Here is a 12,963-nt window from a genome sequence, read left to right as displayed (position 1 = left end):
AAAGGTACTTCTGTAGTTGTCTCTCCTACACTGGACAATTTTAAGGTTTTAATAATGATGAATCAGAAGTAGACTGAAGCCTTAATTAGCATCATAAAGAACTTGCCATGTTTTGAGGAGGGAAGTATAGAGTCCTTGGCTTATCCACCTCCTGCTGAGCGATGTCCCCTTGTCCTACTGGACGTGGTACTGATCCATTGACAAGCAGGTGAGGTGAGAGTGAGGCCACCAGGCGAGCAGGGATGAGCATGGAAGAAGTGAGAGGAAACTGGGGGAGAGGAGAAAGGTGTGGAGAGGGTGCGGCAAGTCTATTAAAAGGTTTGTGAATAATCTAGGGGAGCTGTCAGGTGCTTTCTCCAAAAGAACCTTCTAAGCTGTCAGTTATCTTTAATAATCCCCTCAGGCATAGTGCCACTGCTGCTGGTGTCCTCCCTGCTCTTTTCTTCTTCTCCTTCTGGCCCCTTCCTTCTCTTTTTTCACCAAATAGACCCCGATGCTGTAGTGGATGAGATTTATAGGAATTCAGATCAAGTGCCACGGATTAAGAGGGAATATATATGAATTTTATTGGTGTATTTTAAGTGAGAGAGTCGTCTTAGTAAAATTGTGGCCATTTATTGATTAATTGAGCATCTCTGTGTGCCAAACACTGTGTTAGACACCAGATACAGAAGTGAGCAGAGAGTTCAGGTTCAAATGCCTTAATGCAGGTGAAAGCAAAACCAAAACATTCTCACAAAATATGGAATGAAAAGACACTATTCATCATCAGTATTTTATAGACGAATGGGGAAGCACATCGCAGGCTCCGGGCCATTTCCCAAGCTATGTTCCCTGAGATGTTAATGGATTTTCATTGGAAAAGGTGTTTCCATGATCACAGACATTGATGAAGTGAAGGTGTAAGAACAGCAAATAATATTTCTTTTTTGCAGATCTTCTCAGAGGTTAAGAGGGAAATAGAATCTGCTGTTTCCCAAGTTTCTTTGGTTACAGAAGCCCATTTTTCACAGAATACGTTAACATCTTGCAGATCACTGGCAATGGGAAGAACATAATTTGGGAAATGCTCTTCATTCTACAGCATCCTGGCAAATAGTTACCAGTTGAAATGCTCTGAGCCGTCCTCAAACTCTAGCTCAGTCATTCCTGGAACCACAAGCATCTTAAAGGTAGCCATTTCATTGTCATCATTGTGGATACCAAATAGTGTTTATTAGCAACTGAGCACTCAACTCTCTCAGGAAAACCAGCTTTCTATTTCCACTAAAAGGAGCCCTGGTGGTTCAGTGGTTAAATGCTCACCTGCTAACCAAAAGGTCAGGAGTTCAAATCCACCAGCTGCTCCTTGGGAGAAAGATGTGGCAGTCTGCTTTCATAAAGATTACAGCCTTGGAAACCCTATGGGGCAGTTCTGTTCTGTCCTATAGAGTTGCTTGAGTCGGACTCAACTTGATGGCATGAATTTTTGGGATTTTATTTCCACTAAAATCTCTCATAGCACTTGGCACCCAGTTCTTCTGCATCTTCCTTCTGACAACCAGGAACAGTTTCCTCTGAGGCCTGGCCTACATCTTCCCTGCTTACATTTAACTGATCAGATATGGTCGAGCCAAAGAGTTGCATCTTACACTTTACAATTGGAAGGTCTCTGCCTTTGTCCCGTTTAGTTCAGATTAAAAAAAGAAAAAAACAAAAAATACTTTTATTCTGCTTCAGTTTTAGTCATCTGTTTGAACAGTGTAGAGCTAAGAGAGAAGACACAAGTTTGGTGAAAGGAAGTTGTCTTAGAAATTATTTTTAATGAAAGAATCTACTAACAGTGATAGCTGCCCTATTGAGGGAATTGGATAATTGATGATGAATGGGAGGCTCTGTTCTGTGAACTGAGATATTTGAATGGGAGGCAGAGAAAGAATGAGATAGTTCATAAGAAAAACAAGATGAAATGTTATAGAAGTCCAAAAAAGGCGTGATGACAATGAATCAAAATATTTTTGCCAATTTTAGCAGTTAGGGGAGAAAAGGGTATAAATCACAAGGACTGACCAGAAACACTTTGTCATAGAAATTCTTAGTTTAAATATTCTACCAATATAGTGTGTGAATTTTAGGCATGATATTTGGCTTTTATGTCCTTGTTTCCTCAGTGAATTGGGGATAAAATATATTTTTCTCCAGATACAATTCTGTTGTGAGTCTCAAACAGATGTTAAAGTGTATATATGGAAGAACCAGGGGTATTTCAAAGCCCTGAATATGTAAAGTGTAATTCAAGGGTATTTGGAAAGATTTAGAATGATATCATGGGGAGGAGAAGTCAAGACAAAGCTTGAGAACCCTCAGTTGAGAACTGAGAAGCGTAAGTGTTAGAGAGGATTTTTTCAAAATGTTCCCAAGCTCTATTTCAAGGTTCTAGTAAGACATCCTGCCAAGAGTTGCTTCTTTAGCTAAATCATGTGATATAGTAATCCTTCCCCAGTCCCTTACCATTCAAGGGCCTTGCACTAAACTGTGGCACAGGAGTCCAGAATATGAATTTCCATGCATTTTTCAGTTCACTGTGTGTTAGCAGCAGAGAGAAAGAGGGTGAGAGGTCACTCTTCAAGTCTAGATTTATTAACTGGTCATTGTTCTATCCAGGGCCTTGCTGGGGTGGGGCCAGGCTTGGGCCAACTTGATACTGTGATGGGACACAGAAAACCAGATTCCAAGGTTAAGTGCTGAGCAGGATGTGGATGACCCTACTTTCTCCCAAGCAACCATGTCAAGGCCTTTGCCAGCATCCATGGAATAGAGTGATGGGCACGCCTGCCTCTGCCTCTCTGAGAATCTGCCCATTTTAGAGTACAAACACTTAGAACCCACATCACCAAACACTATTAGCCACGGATTGTTTGCATGAACTTGGACAAGTATTTGACATTTCTTGGTTCAGTTTTCTCATCTGCCAAGTGAGAGTGCTAGAATATTCCAACTTGGGATATTATGGTGTGGCTGATGCAATGCCCTTCACCTTGTACATGGAATGTTTAACCCACAGTAATAGCAAATTGAGAATAGAGCGAGGCAATGTGTAACTGTATTACTCTGTGCTTTTTATAGCACCCTATGTGTGAAGCTCCAGGAGTGTAGGCCTTCTCTGGGCAGACGGTTTTGATTAAATATTAAGGAACCATTTTTCTTTCTTTCAGACCAATGATGCCTTAGGAGCCACCTGGAATTGGCTGTATTTCATCCCCCTCATCATCATTGGATCCTTCTTTGTTCTCAACCTAGTCCTGGGAGTGCTTTCTGGGTAAGCCAGATGTTTCTCTCTCCTCTTAACTTCTTCGCTAACTGAAAACTAATGTCTCCTGACTCACTCTTTCAGCCTTCATTTAGAAGACATTTACTGAGCAGCCTCTATGTGACAAACTATTCTAGATGCTGGGAATGGAGCAGTGAACAGGCATTCTAATCATCTTTATCATCCTTAGGAATTTAGAATTTAGGAGTTACAAACAAATCTTTTGATGAGACATACACTGAACATGGTACCCAGTAAGAATTCATTTATCCATCCATCCTTCTGTTCAGTCCCTCAACAGTCATTGACCTTCTCAGTCAAACACTGTGCTGGTTTTTAGGGATATAAAGTTGAATAAAACATAGGCTTTACCCTTAAAATATTATTATGTCCAGTATATTGGATGTCAAATCCCATGTTTTTGGTATGAGTTAGTTTATATCAATCACCAGATACTCAGTGTTCAATACCATGCTAAGCATGGCTCCTGCCCTTAAGAAGCTTATGTTTTGCTAAGAAGACATCACACATTCTTGAAGCAGGGGATGGGAGTTCTACTAAGGACTAGTATAAGACATAGATAATTTGTTTTAGAGAAAGGACAAATCCATATAATCTGAAATCATCAGAGATGACTTCATGAAGGATGGGGATTTTGCTTAGAATATAAAATATGTAATAGGATAAAATAGAATATATGAGAGTGAACATTTCATGAAAGGGAACAATGCAAGCAAAAATTCAGAAATGGGGCTTGTCATGGAGCATGAAGAGATTATAATGCAACCTAACTTAACTAGAGTGGAAGTATCACTTGGGAAATGGAAGGTATAAGATAAAATGGCTGAAATGGCGATAGATTTGAGAGGGTCTTAGGTTTTTCTAAGCAAAGCTGAACTTGATTTCTTGTGAGAGAGAAACGTCATAAGCTCTTCAAATGAAAATTTATAAGGTGGTGCTTCAGGTTAAATATGGTAGATTGAACCAAGGGGCCATCTCTTAAAATGCCACTAAAACAGGAAATACATTTTTAAAAGGGCACAAGACAAAGAGAACAGGAGAGGAGAAATGATAACAGATGAAAGATATCAACAAAATTTTTGGAGATGGAGAGTAAATGGTAACTGACTTAGTGGCAGGAAAGCTGACATTTAATTTGCCTACAGTGGGGAATGCCAATAAATACAAACTAATTGCCCTACAGAGCCCTAGAAAGGCTCAGGAATTGGAGGTACCAGGTACCTCTGAAATCTGGAGTATGGGTGATGTTAAAAACAAGAGGATTGGTTGGAAGTCCTTGTAAGGAACATTTAGATGCCACCTTCCCTAATACCTTAGATCTTTACCCCTAGACAGGTGTCTGCCCCAACCTGTACCCCAGCAAAAATCAGGAGGCTTGCTCTCTAAAGATGCTGAATCAGGGAAGCTTGGAATTGTGACATCAGGTCCACCTGAGGGTTGGATGATATACTGAAAGAAAGATGGATAAATGAAAGGCTGCAAACTGAGTGTCAGTACCCCTAGCCCATTTCCACTATTTAACTCTCAGAAATATAACAACTTGGCAGGGGTTTAGAGGTTCCTCTCTGGGGAAACTGTCTGAAGAGAAAAGACGAATGTATACTGATATTTGGGGGTGAGCAAAGAAACAGGCCCTCACCCCATCACCCTGAGTGGGGATCACCATTCCATATATATATAATAATCATGGAAATAAGGGATTCAACAGAAGAGAGAGGCAAAGGGAATTCCCAGGATGATGGTAAAAGGAAGTTCTAGGATGACGGCTATCTGGTAGACCTAGGGAGCATCAAGTTCAGATTTGAAAAGGATGACCCAAAACCAAACCCACTTGACGTCGAGTTGATGCCGACTCATGGCAGCCCCGTAGTGTTTCCAAGGCTGTAAAACTATGGAAGCAGACTGCCCTACCTTTCTCCTGCAGAGCTGCTGGTGGTTTCAAACCTCCCACTTTTCAGTTAGCAGTCGATTGCTTTAACCACTGTGGCACCAGGACTCCTTAAAAATGATGTTTAAGGAAAAAAAAAATGTAACTAATACAGTCCCTAATGTGTTTGATTATACCCAGAAGAGTTTTATGGATTTCGTCAAAGATGTGTCTGTACATACACACACATATATATGTGTGTTGTGTATATGTATGTAAATATGTAAATGTGTTTATATATTTGTATGACACACACACACACCAATCTAAGCAATTCCATAAAACACAAAAGTGTTACCACTAAAGAAATATAATAAGTCCTCTGTGCAACTCAGTTATGAACCAGATTTCCATTGTTAACGCTGAATCTTGAGACACCCCCATATTGTCCTATGATTGCCTTGAGAGGATGGGAAAGAAGAAGTATGGCAAGGGGAAGGGAATATCAAAGGCTAAAACCTTAGCTTCCACAGTAAGTAAGTCTTTAAGCAATATCTAAAATAGAAAGATAAAAAATAGCAGCGAAAGTATAATACTTAGAAATTTGGAAATGAATACTAGAAGAAACAGGTAAAAGAGTGGACAGTGTTGCCTCTGGGGAGTGAGATTCAAGAGTGAGGAGGGATGAGGCAGAGGGCTGCTATTTTTTCATTATAAGTTTTTCTAAACTGTTTTACTTTTAAAATTCTACATGCATTACTTTGAGAAAAACAAAAATTGAATTTTTAAATTAAAAAAAAATTGCACACACAGAAAGTGTAGGGTGAAAGGAGTATATAAGACCATTCATCTAGCATTAGTGGGGGAAGAATTGGCACTGGGAGAGACTGTGTGCAGTACGATTCTTGAGGAATCAACCATACTAGTCCAGCTGTGTGATGCTAAGAGCCTGGGGTGGTAACTCGTAAAATAGTTATGAAAGAAAAACAGAAGATGTTGCAAAGGAGTTCTTAATAGTGTACATCTGGAGTGGAGGATCTTAAGACATAATGGGATGTCCTGAGAATTTCTTATATATTTACTCATTCAGTAGGTATTTATTGACATTCTTTGTTTCTGTGTATGTACTGCTCCAGGTAATTCTCGCCATACAGCCTACGCCTGTAACTCAAATGTTCTTCCCTTGACTGTTCATGGGAGAGGCCTGACCACAGACTTCTTTCTCATATTTCTACTGAGGGAATAATCTCTAATTCGTGTAATCTTATCTGATGTTCTTTATTCTAAGTGTGTCTGTATTTTAGTTTAGAAAATTCAAGTCAGAGTCTTTCTATTAAAGGAGGGAGAAAGACAGATGCTGTGCTAACAAAAGTCATTGATGTTCTAGATGAGGCTCCAGTATGGGTTCAGGATGTGTTTTAATATAGCTGGTAATAAGACAGCAAACGGATCCCTGGTGGTGCAGCGGTTAAGCTCTCAACTGATAACTGAGAGGTCGAGGTTCAAACCCACCAACTGCTCCGCAGGAGAAAGATGTGGCAGTCAGCTTCTGTAAAGATTTACAGCCTTGGAAACCCCACGGGCTAGTTCTACTGTATCATATGGGGTCGCTTTGGGGAGGAATGGACTCAACAGCACCTAACAACAATGGGACAGCACGGCCCTTCAGGACAGTGCCTTGTATCTGACCACATTTACTCTGATGGACTCTCTCTGGTTTGCAATTGCATTGTTTCATTCTTCTAAATCCTTCTCAGGATGGGAAAGAGTGGCACATGGGAAGAAGCACAGGCTTTGGCGCCTGACAATCCTGGGTGAGAAGCCTAACCCTGCCACGGACTAGCATCGTGCGTTTGGGCAAATGACTCAGTGTCTCTGAGCCTGCTTCGTCATCTGTAAAATGGGAATAGCAATATCTGTCTCATATGTAGAGGCCTGGCCCAGGGTCTGGCATGGAGGAGCTCTTAGTTTTATTAGCTGCCTTTTTTCTTTCATAATATTGGCATTCATCTCCTTCACGTGTTAGGCCCAGGTGGCAATTATCTGAATAGCAGCCTGTGGCTGTTTGGCTTGAGCCAGCTGTGGGGCCATCAGCGCCTGTCCAAAGGGAGATGGCCTCCTTGGGTTGGGTAATGTCACAGAACTGGAATGGCAGATGCCTCTTTAGCACTTCTGGAGAAGCCTAGGAAGTGACAACAGCAGCTGGGAACAGCTGGTGTGAATAAATTCTGACATTTAAAGGAGTGTTAACAATAGGGGCCTTACAGGCTGAAACTGAAATACTTCTGTCCTGGTTTCTTTTTCACGTTCAGTGCTCAGCACATGCGGGGGTTGAGGGTATCACTGGCATCTGCAGAGGTTCACCTGCAGCTGGTCCTGAATCCAGGGGCTGCCTCCTCTGCTTGTTCTGGCTCTCACCTGCCTCTGGAGAGGATATGGCCTTTCTCCTTGGAGTGAGTTTGGTTGGAATTTGCACCGAGAAGTAGCCTGAGGAATAAGTCTTTTTTTTTTTTTCTTTTTAAACTCTCTGAACCTGTTCCTAGTGACTTGCAGGCAGTTTGAATGTCAAGTCTGCTCCTAAAGCAGAGAGGACAATGGAAGGAGGAGCACAGGGGGCACCTGTGTTGGGCAAGTGATGAAGAGTCAGCAGTGCAAGGGGCAGGCAGTGTGCACCAGTGCTCGTGACTGAGGCACCCCCACAGGGGCACGGGCATTGGGGGAGGAGCGCCCCTGTGGCTGTGAGGGCTGCGAGGTATGTTTTTGTCGGCTTCAGTGTTTTTAAAGAGAAAGCATGGATGGAAGCATTGTAGCGTTTTCAGTTGTCTCAGAGGAAATAGGATTTGACGAAAGCCATTAGCTTAGGCTTGAAGAGAAGCAGAGCTTCCTGTCTCCATGGAAACAAACCAGGGCTGCATAAGTACATCCTGAGGTACCATCAGGGGCTATAGGGCAGGAGGTACACAGAGAGAAACTGACCCTAAGCTGCCTCACTTCCCCATTGCCTCCACCCATTCCTTACCAGGGCTTCTGCTGAGGGAATTCCTTCTGGAAGAGCTTTCCATCTGTCTCCAAACCCAGGCAGGGACAGCCAGGCCAGGGACTGCTTACATACGCTCTGGTGAGCAAGGCAGACGCCACGGATATAAAGCACATTATAGTTTTCGAAGTGCCTTTGTTTTCACGGTCTTATTTGTTCCTTGTATCATCTTTGTGTAATAGGTAGACACTGCCTTTATTCACAGATGAGAAGAGGGGATTTAGAGATGCTAATCTTCCCCCCAGTTATTGGCAGCCATGGGGCCAGAGCTTACAGTTTCCCAACCTCTGCTTAGGTGCTTGGTTAATATGCCAGGTGTCCTCCAACCAGGGATTCTGGCATCCAAGGTGGCACAACTAGAGAAAGGCTGCCAAGGGTTAGCCCAGAATATCATCCTGACTGCATAGATTTTGGTGCAGGTTTTAATCTGGACATGCATTGATGCACATACACACACTGGTCTGGATGTGACACAAAGTGGCCTAGTGCACACAGGGTAGAAGATCCTGAGGTCACATGCCGTATTCTTTTCTACAAGGTGTACTCCTGGTTCAGGTTTCATTGCTTTGGTTGTACTATGCCCACTGAACTAAGGACTGGTGGGGAGTGGTGAGCTGTCATATTAAAGGAGAAATTTCTCTGGTTGCACCTCTGTAATGAGTGGAGTGTCTCCCAAAACTAGCAAGACAACAGCTATCTTGTCTTGCCACCAGCTCGTTTTCTGGCTGGGTTTGAAGATTCAGTGCAGTTCAGCAAATTTTTATTGAGTGCCTGACTATACACAAGATACCTTATTAGACTCAGATTACAAAGATGAATAAAACAAGGTCCCTATTAGGAGCTTATAGACTAATTAAGGAAATCATTCAAAATACATATAATGGGGCCTAAATTCAATTCTAGCCTCCTCAAAAGCTGTATATTTAAAATTCATATATGCAGGTCACATGTGTTGAGTGCCTACTGTCTTGCAAGGCATTGTTGAGGATACAAAGGTGAATAAGGCATAGGTCCTTGGCCCCAAGGAACAGACTAACAAATGCACCTTCAGTTAAACCTTGATCTCCTGAGTCACCTGCCATTGATTCTCTCTGGATATTAGAAGGTGGCTCTGAGTATTTCCTAGGCATGACTTGAGACAGGAATGGCTGGTGGTTTTAAAAAGGCAATTATCCATACCCAGCTCAGTGGTCTAAGTGAGATCTCTGAAGGGTGCTTGGGGTATTAGTCTGACATGTGTCTGATCCTCTTGAAGCAGGCAGACACTGAAGACAACGGGCTAAGATAAGATTGTGGGCGAACTACCACAGGAGTTCTCCTGCTGGGATGTGAACACGAGTCAGTCAGGAGGAGTTTAGTCTTTCACTCAGCCAATAGTTACTGAGCACTTGCTGTGTGACACTGGCTGCTAGGGGCCAGGGATACCAGATCAAATGAAGACACAGAGGTGCTGCCCTCAGGGAGCTTGTAGTCTAGGTAGGGGAACAACAGGGGTAGACATTTAAACTAGAAGGAGGCAAGGATCAGGTAAGGCCAACTAAAGAAGGTGACATTAGTGTGTATTTAATGTTTTTATTGAGGTGAAATTTATATAACCTCAAATTAACCATTTTAAAGTGAAAAATTCAGTAGCATTTAGTACATTCACGATGTTGTACAACCATCCCTTCTAGCTAGTTCCAAAATATTTTCATCACCACCCCCAAAAAAACCCCAAAACCCTATACCCATTAAGAAGGTACTCGCCATTTCCTGCTCCTCCCAGCTCCTGGCAAACACCAGTCTACTTTCTGTCTCTATGAATTTGTCTTTTCTGGATATTTCATATGAATGGAATCATTCAGTATGATGATACTGTCTGACGTCTTTCATTTAACATAATATTTGTGTTTATCCATGTTGTAGCATGTACTGGTACTCTATTCCTTTTTATGGCTGAATAATATCCCATTGTATGTATAGACAACATTTTGTTTATTCATTCATCCACTGATGGACATTTGGATTGTTGGTGCATACTTTTGAAGGATGAGTAATGGCTAGCTATTTGGCTAGCCCTGAGTAGTGGCTGGCTGAGATGGCTAGCTAGGTGAAGAAGAAGGAGGACAGTCCAGCAGAGGAAACAGCATGTTGGAAGTCAAGAAGGTGGGAAGCGCCATTGTAAGTGACTGATGTCTCAAGGGAATAGAGGAGATGAAGCTAGAGGGGCAGGCAAAGGCTCATCATGAAGAGGCTTATGTGTTAAATTAATGAGCTTAAACTCTGTCTAAGAGGCTTGCTAGAGTTATTGACATTTTAAACAGGGAGGATGACCAGATTTGCATCAGATTTGTATTTCTAGAGAAAGTGTGTAGAGAAGCAAGACTGGAAGCAGGGAGATGTTGATGGAGTGGGACTGCAGGACTTGGTAACTGTGGGTGTCAGAGTGTATATTGGGGATGGAAATAAAATGGAAGTTTCTTGTGTATACAGGTTTCTGAATTGAACAGGTGGGTAGCTGGGGGAGAACACAGAACAAAGAGTTTTGAGGGAGACAGTTGAAGTTTTAAACCTATTGAGTTTGAGAAAGTATAACATACTTTATACCTTTTGGCTACTTCACAGCAGTAGAGTTTTGTCTCAGTTACCTAATGCTTCTGTAACAAAAATATCATAAATGGGTAGCTTTTAAGAACAGAAATTTATTGTCTCATAGTTTTGGAGGCTAGAAGTCCAAATCACGACTTTGGCTGTCTTCTTGCTGGTAGGCCTATTCGTTCCTTGGCATTCCTTGGCTTGTAGGTGGATCCTCACATGATCTCTTTCCCCTTTGTATGTGTCTCTCTCCATGTCTCTTTTCCCTTTATGTGACATCTCTCAGAAGGAATTAGGTTTAGGATCCACCTCACTTGGGTATGATCTCATTAACATAACAAAAGAGAAATCCTTATTTCCAAACAGGGTCACATTCACAGATATTTTTCGGAGGACATAATTCAGTCATAACAAGTTTGTTTTAGGTTGACTTTTTTTTAAGCTGTGATTTATTGAGACTGTGTTTTGCACCAAGCCCTCTGCCAGTTGCATGACACACATTGTTTCATTTAATCCTCTCAACAACTGTATGAGGCATTGCTGTCTTTATTTTATAAATCGGGTAACTGTGACAAAGCTATTAAGCAGAGGTTCAGAATTTGTACTGAGGTCTGCCAGCCCGAGGCACCTGTGCTCTGAAAGACATCTTCCATGTAGTTTAAATGCCCCTTTTGGATGGAAATTATCTGGCATCCAGTACAGCAGAACTTGATAGAAATGAAGGGGCCATCAGTGGTGGCCAAGAAATGCAGACCTTTCCAGCTCTGCATGTTAAATGCAGTTGCAATTGCCGGAGTAAAGTGTGTACAGTTCTCGCTTTGAGTAGATGGACAGCTTCCTGGGTGAGTTGCGTGGCTGTGGGATTCAGGTATAAAGCTTAGGAGAGTGTTGTTGAAATAACCTGCCTTTCCTCAAGATGTTTTGTATTATCAGTTGTCTAAATTATACCTTAGAGTGGGGTAAAAATTATTTGAGGTAAAAGGGTTGATACCTGTTGTTTACTCCTGGCCTCTGTGTTACCACTGAGGAAACTCAACTGGAGAGTGAAGTGAATTTTTCAACTAGTATGCAACTCTTTAGTGGTGATATGAAACTATTTAGTGGCCGATCTTAACCAGAACCTGGGTCCCCTACTCCCTTGTCCTGGGCACTTTTTGCTCTGTGCTATTTTTTTTTTTATTGGTATAGCCTAGTAGTTAAAATAGACTTGGAGACAGTGTATCTGGGTTTTTATCTTATTTCCATTACTTGTTGGCTGTAAGACTTTAGACAAGTCACCTCACATTTCTATACCCTCAATTAAAAAAAAAAGTTGCCATTGAGTAGGTTCTGACTCAGGGCGACCCCCTGTGTCAGAGTAGAACTGCAATTCATAGGGTTTTCAAGGCTGTGACCTTTCAGAAGCAGATCTCCAGGCCTTTCTTCCGAGACATCTCTGGGTGCATTTGAACTACCGACCGGTAGTAGTCAAGTGGTTAACCATTTGTGCTACCCAGGGAAAAATAATACTGGTACCCACCATATAGGATTATTACCAAAAACCAAACTCATTGCAGTTGAGTCAATTCCAACTCATAATGGCCTTATTGGACACAGTAGAACTGCTTCATAGGGTTTCCAAGGAGCAACTGGTAGATTCGAACTGCCAGCTGTTTGGTTAGCAGCTGAGCTCTTAACCACTGTGCCACCAGGGCTCCACTATAGGATTACTGGGAAAACTAAATCAGATCATGCATGTAAAGTGTTTAGTACCTCATTGTTGTCGGGTGCTGTTAAGTCCATTCCAATTCATCGTGACCCCATGTGACAGTAAAACTGCCCCATGGAGTTTCCTAGGCTGTAGTCTTTACAGGTGTCTCCTGCAGAGCTGCTGGGTAAGTTTGAACCGCCAGCCTTCTAGTTAGCGGCCTATCACTTAACCATTGCACCACTGCGGTTCTTTGTTTAGTATCTGGCAGATAGCAAATACTTAGTGTTAATTATTAGTAACAGATCTCTCCAAGACCTGTTTTACACCTCAGAAGGCGGGGCCAGGAAAGAGCAATTCTTCTTACTCAGTGGTATCCCCATTGAGTAAATTAGCATGAACTCAGATCTTTTCAGATACCATTGGTAGGCTGATCATCCATGGCATGGCAACAGGGAACAGTAAAGATGGACCATGCCCTTGTGCCC

General features: G+C 42.1%; 1 protein-coding gene across 3 annotated transcripts in view; it reads left to right on the top strand.

Annotated features, from left to right (window-relative positions):
* Window positions 1-12,963, top strand: part of CACNA1E (calcium voltage-gated channel subunit alpha1 E) — a 359,405-nt gene that overhangs the window by 196,277 nt on the left and 150,165 nt on the right. For all 3 annotated transcript variants that reach the window (XM_064276555.1, XM_064276554.1, XM_064276553.1), the window contains exon 7: window positions 3,195-3,298. In XM_064276555.1, coding sequence (XP_064132625.1) covers window positions 3,195-3,298 — 104 coding nt within the window. The remainder of the gene's footprint in view (window positions 1-3,194; window positions 3,299-12,963) is intronic.

This window comes from Loxodonta africana, chromosome 25, assembly GCF_030014295.1.
Source record: "Loxodonta africana isolate mLoxAfr1 chromosome 25, mLoxAfr1.hap2, whole genome shotgun sequence".
Classification (NCBI taxonomy): Eukaryota; Metazoa; Chordata; class Mammalia; order Proboscidea; family Elephantidae; genus Loxodonta; species Loxodonta africana.
The sequence above is the reverse complement of the archived record's forward strand: the minus strand, read 5'-3'. Positions and strand labels throughout refer to the sequence as shown.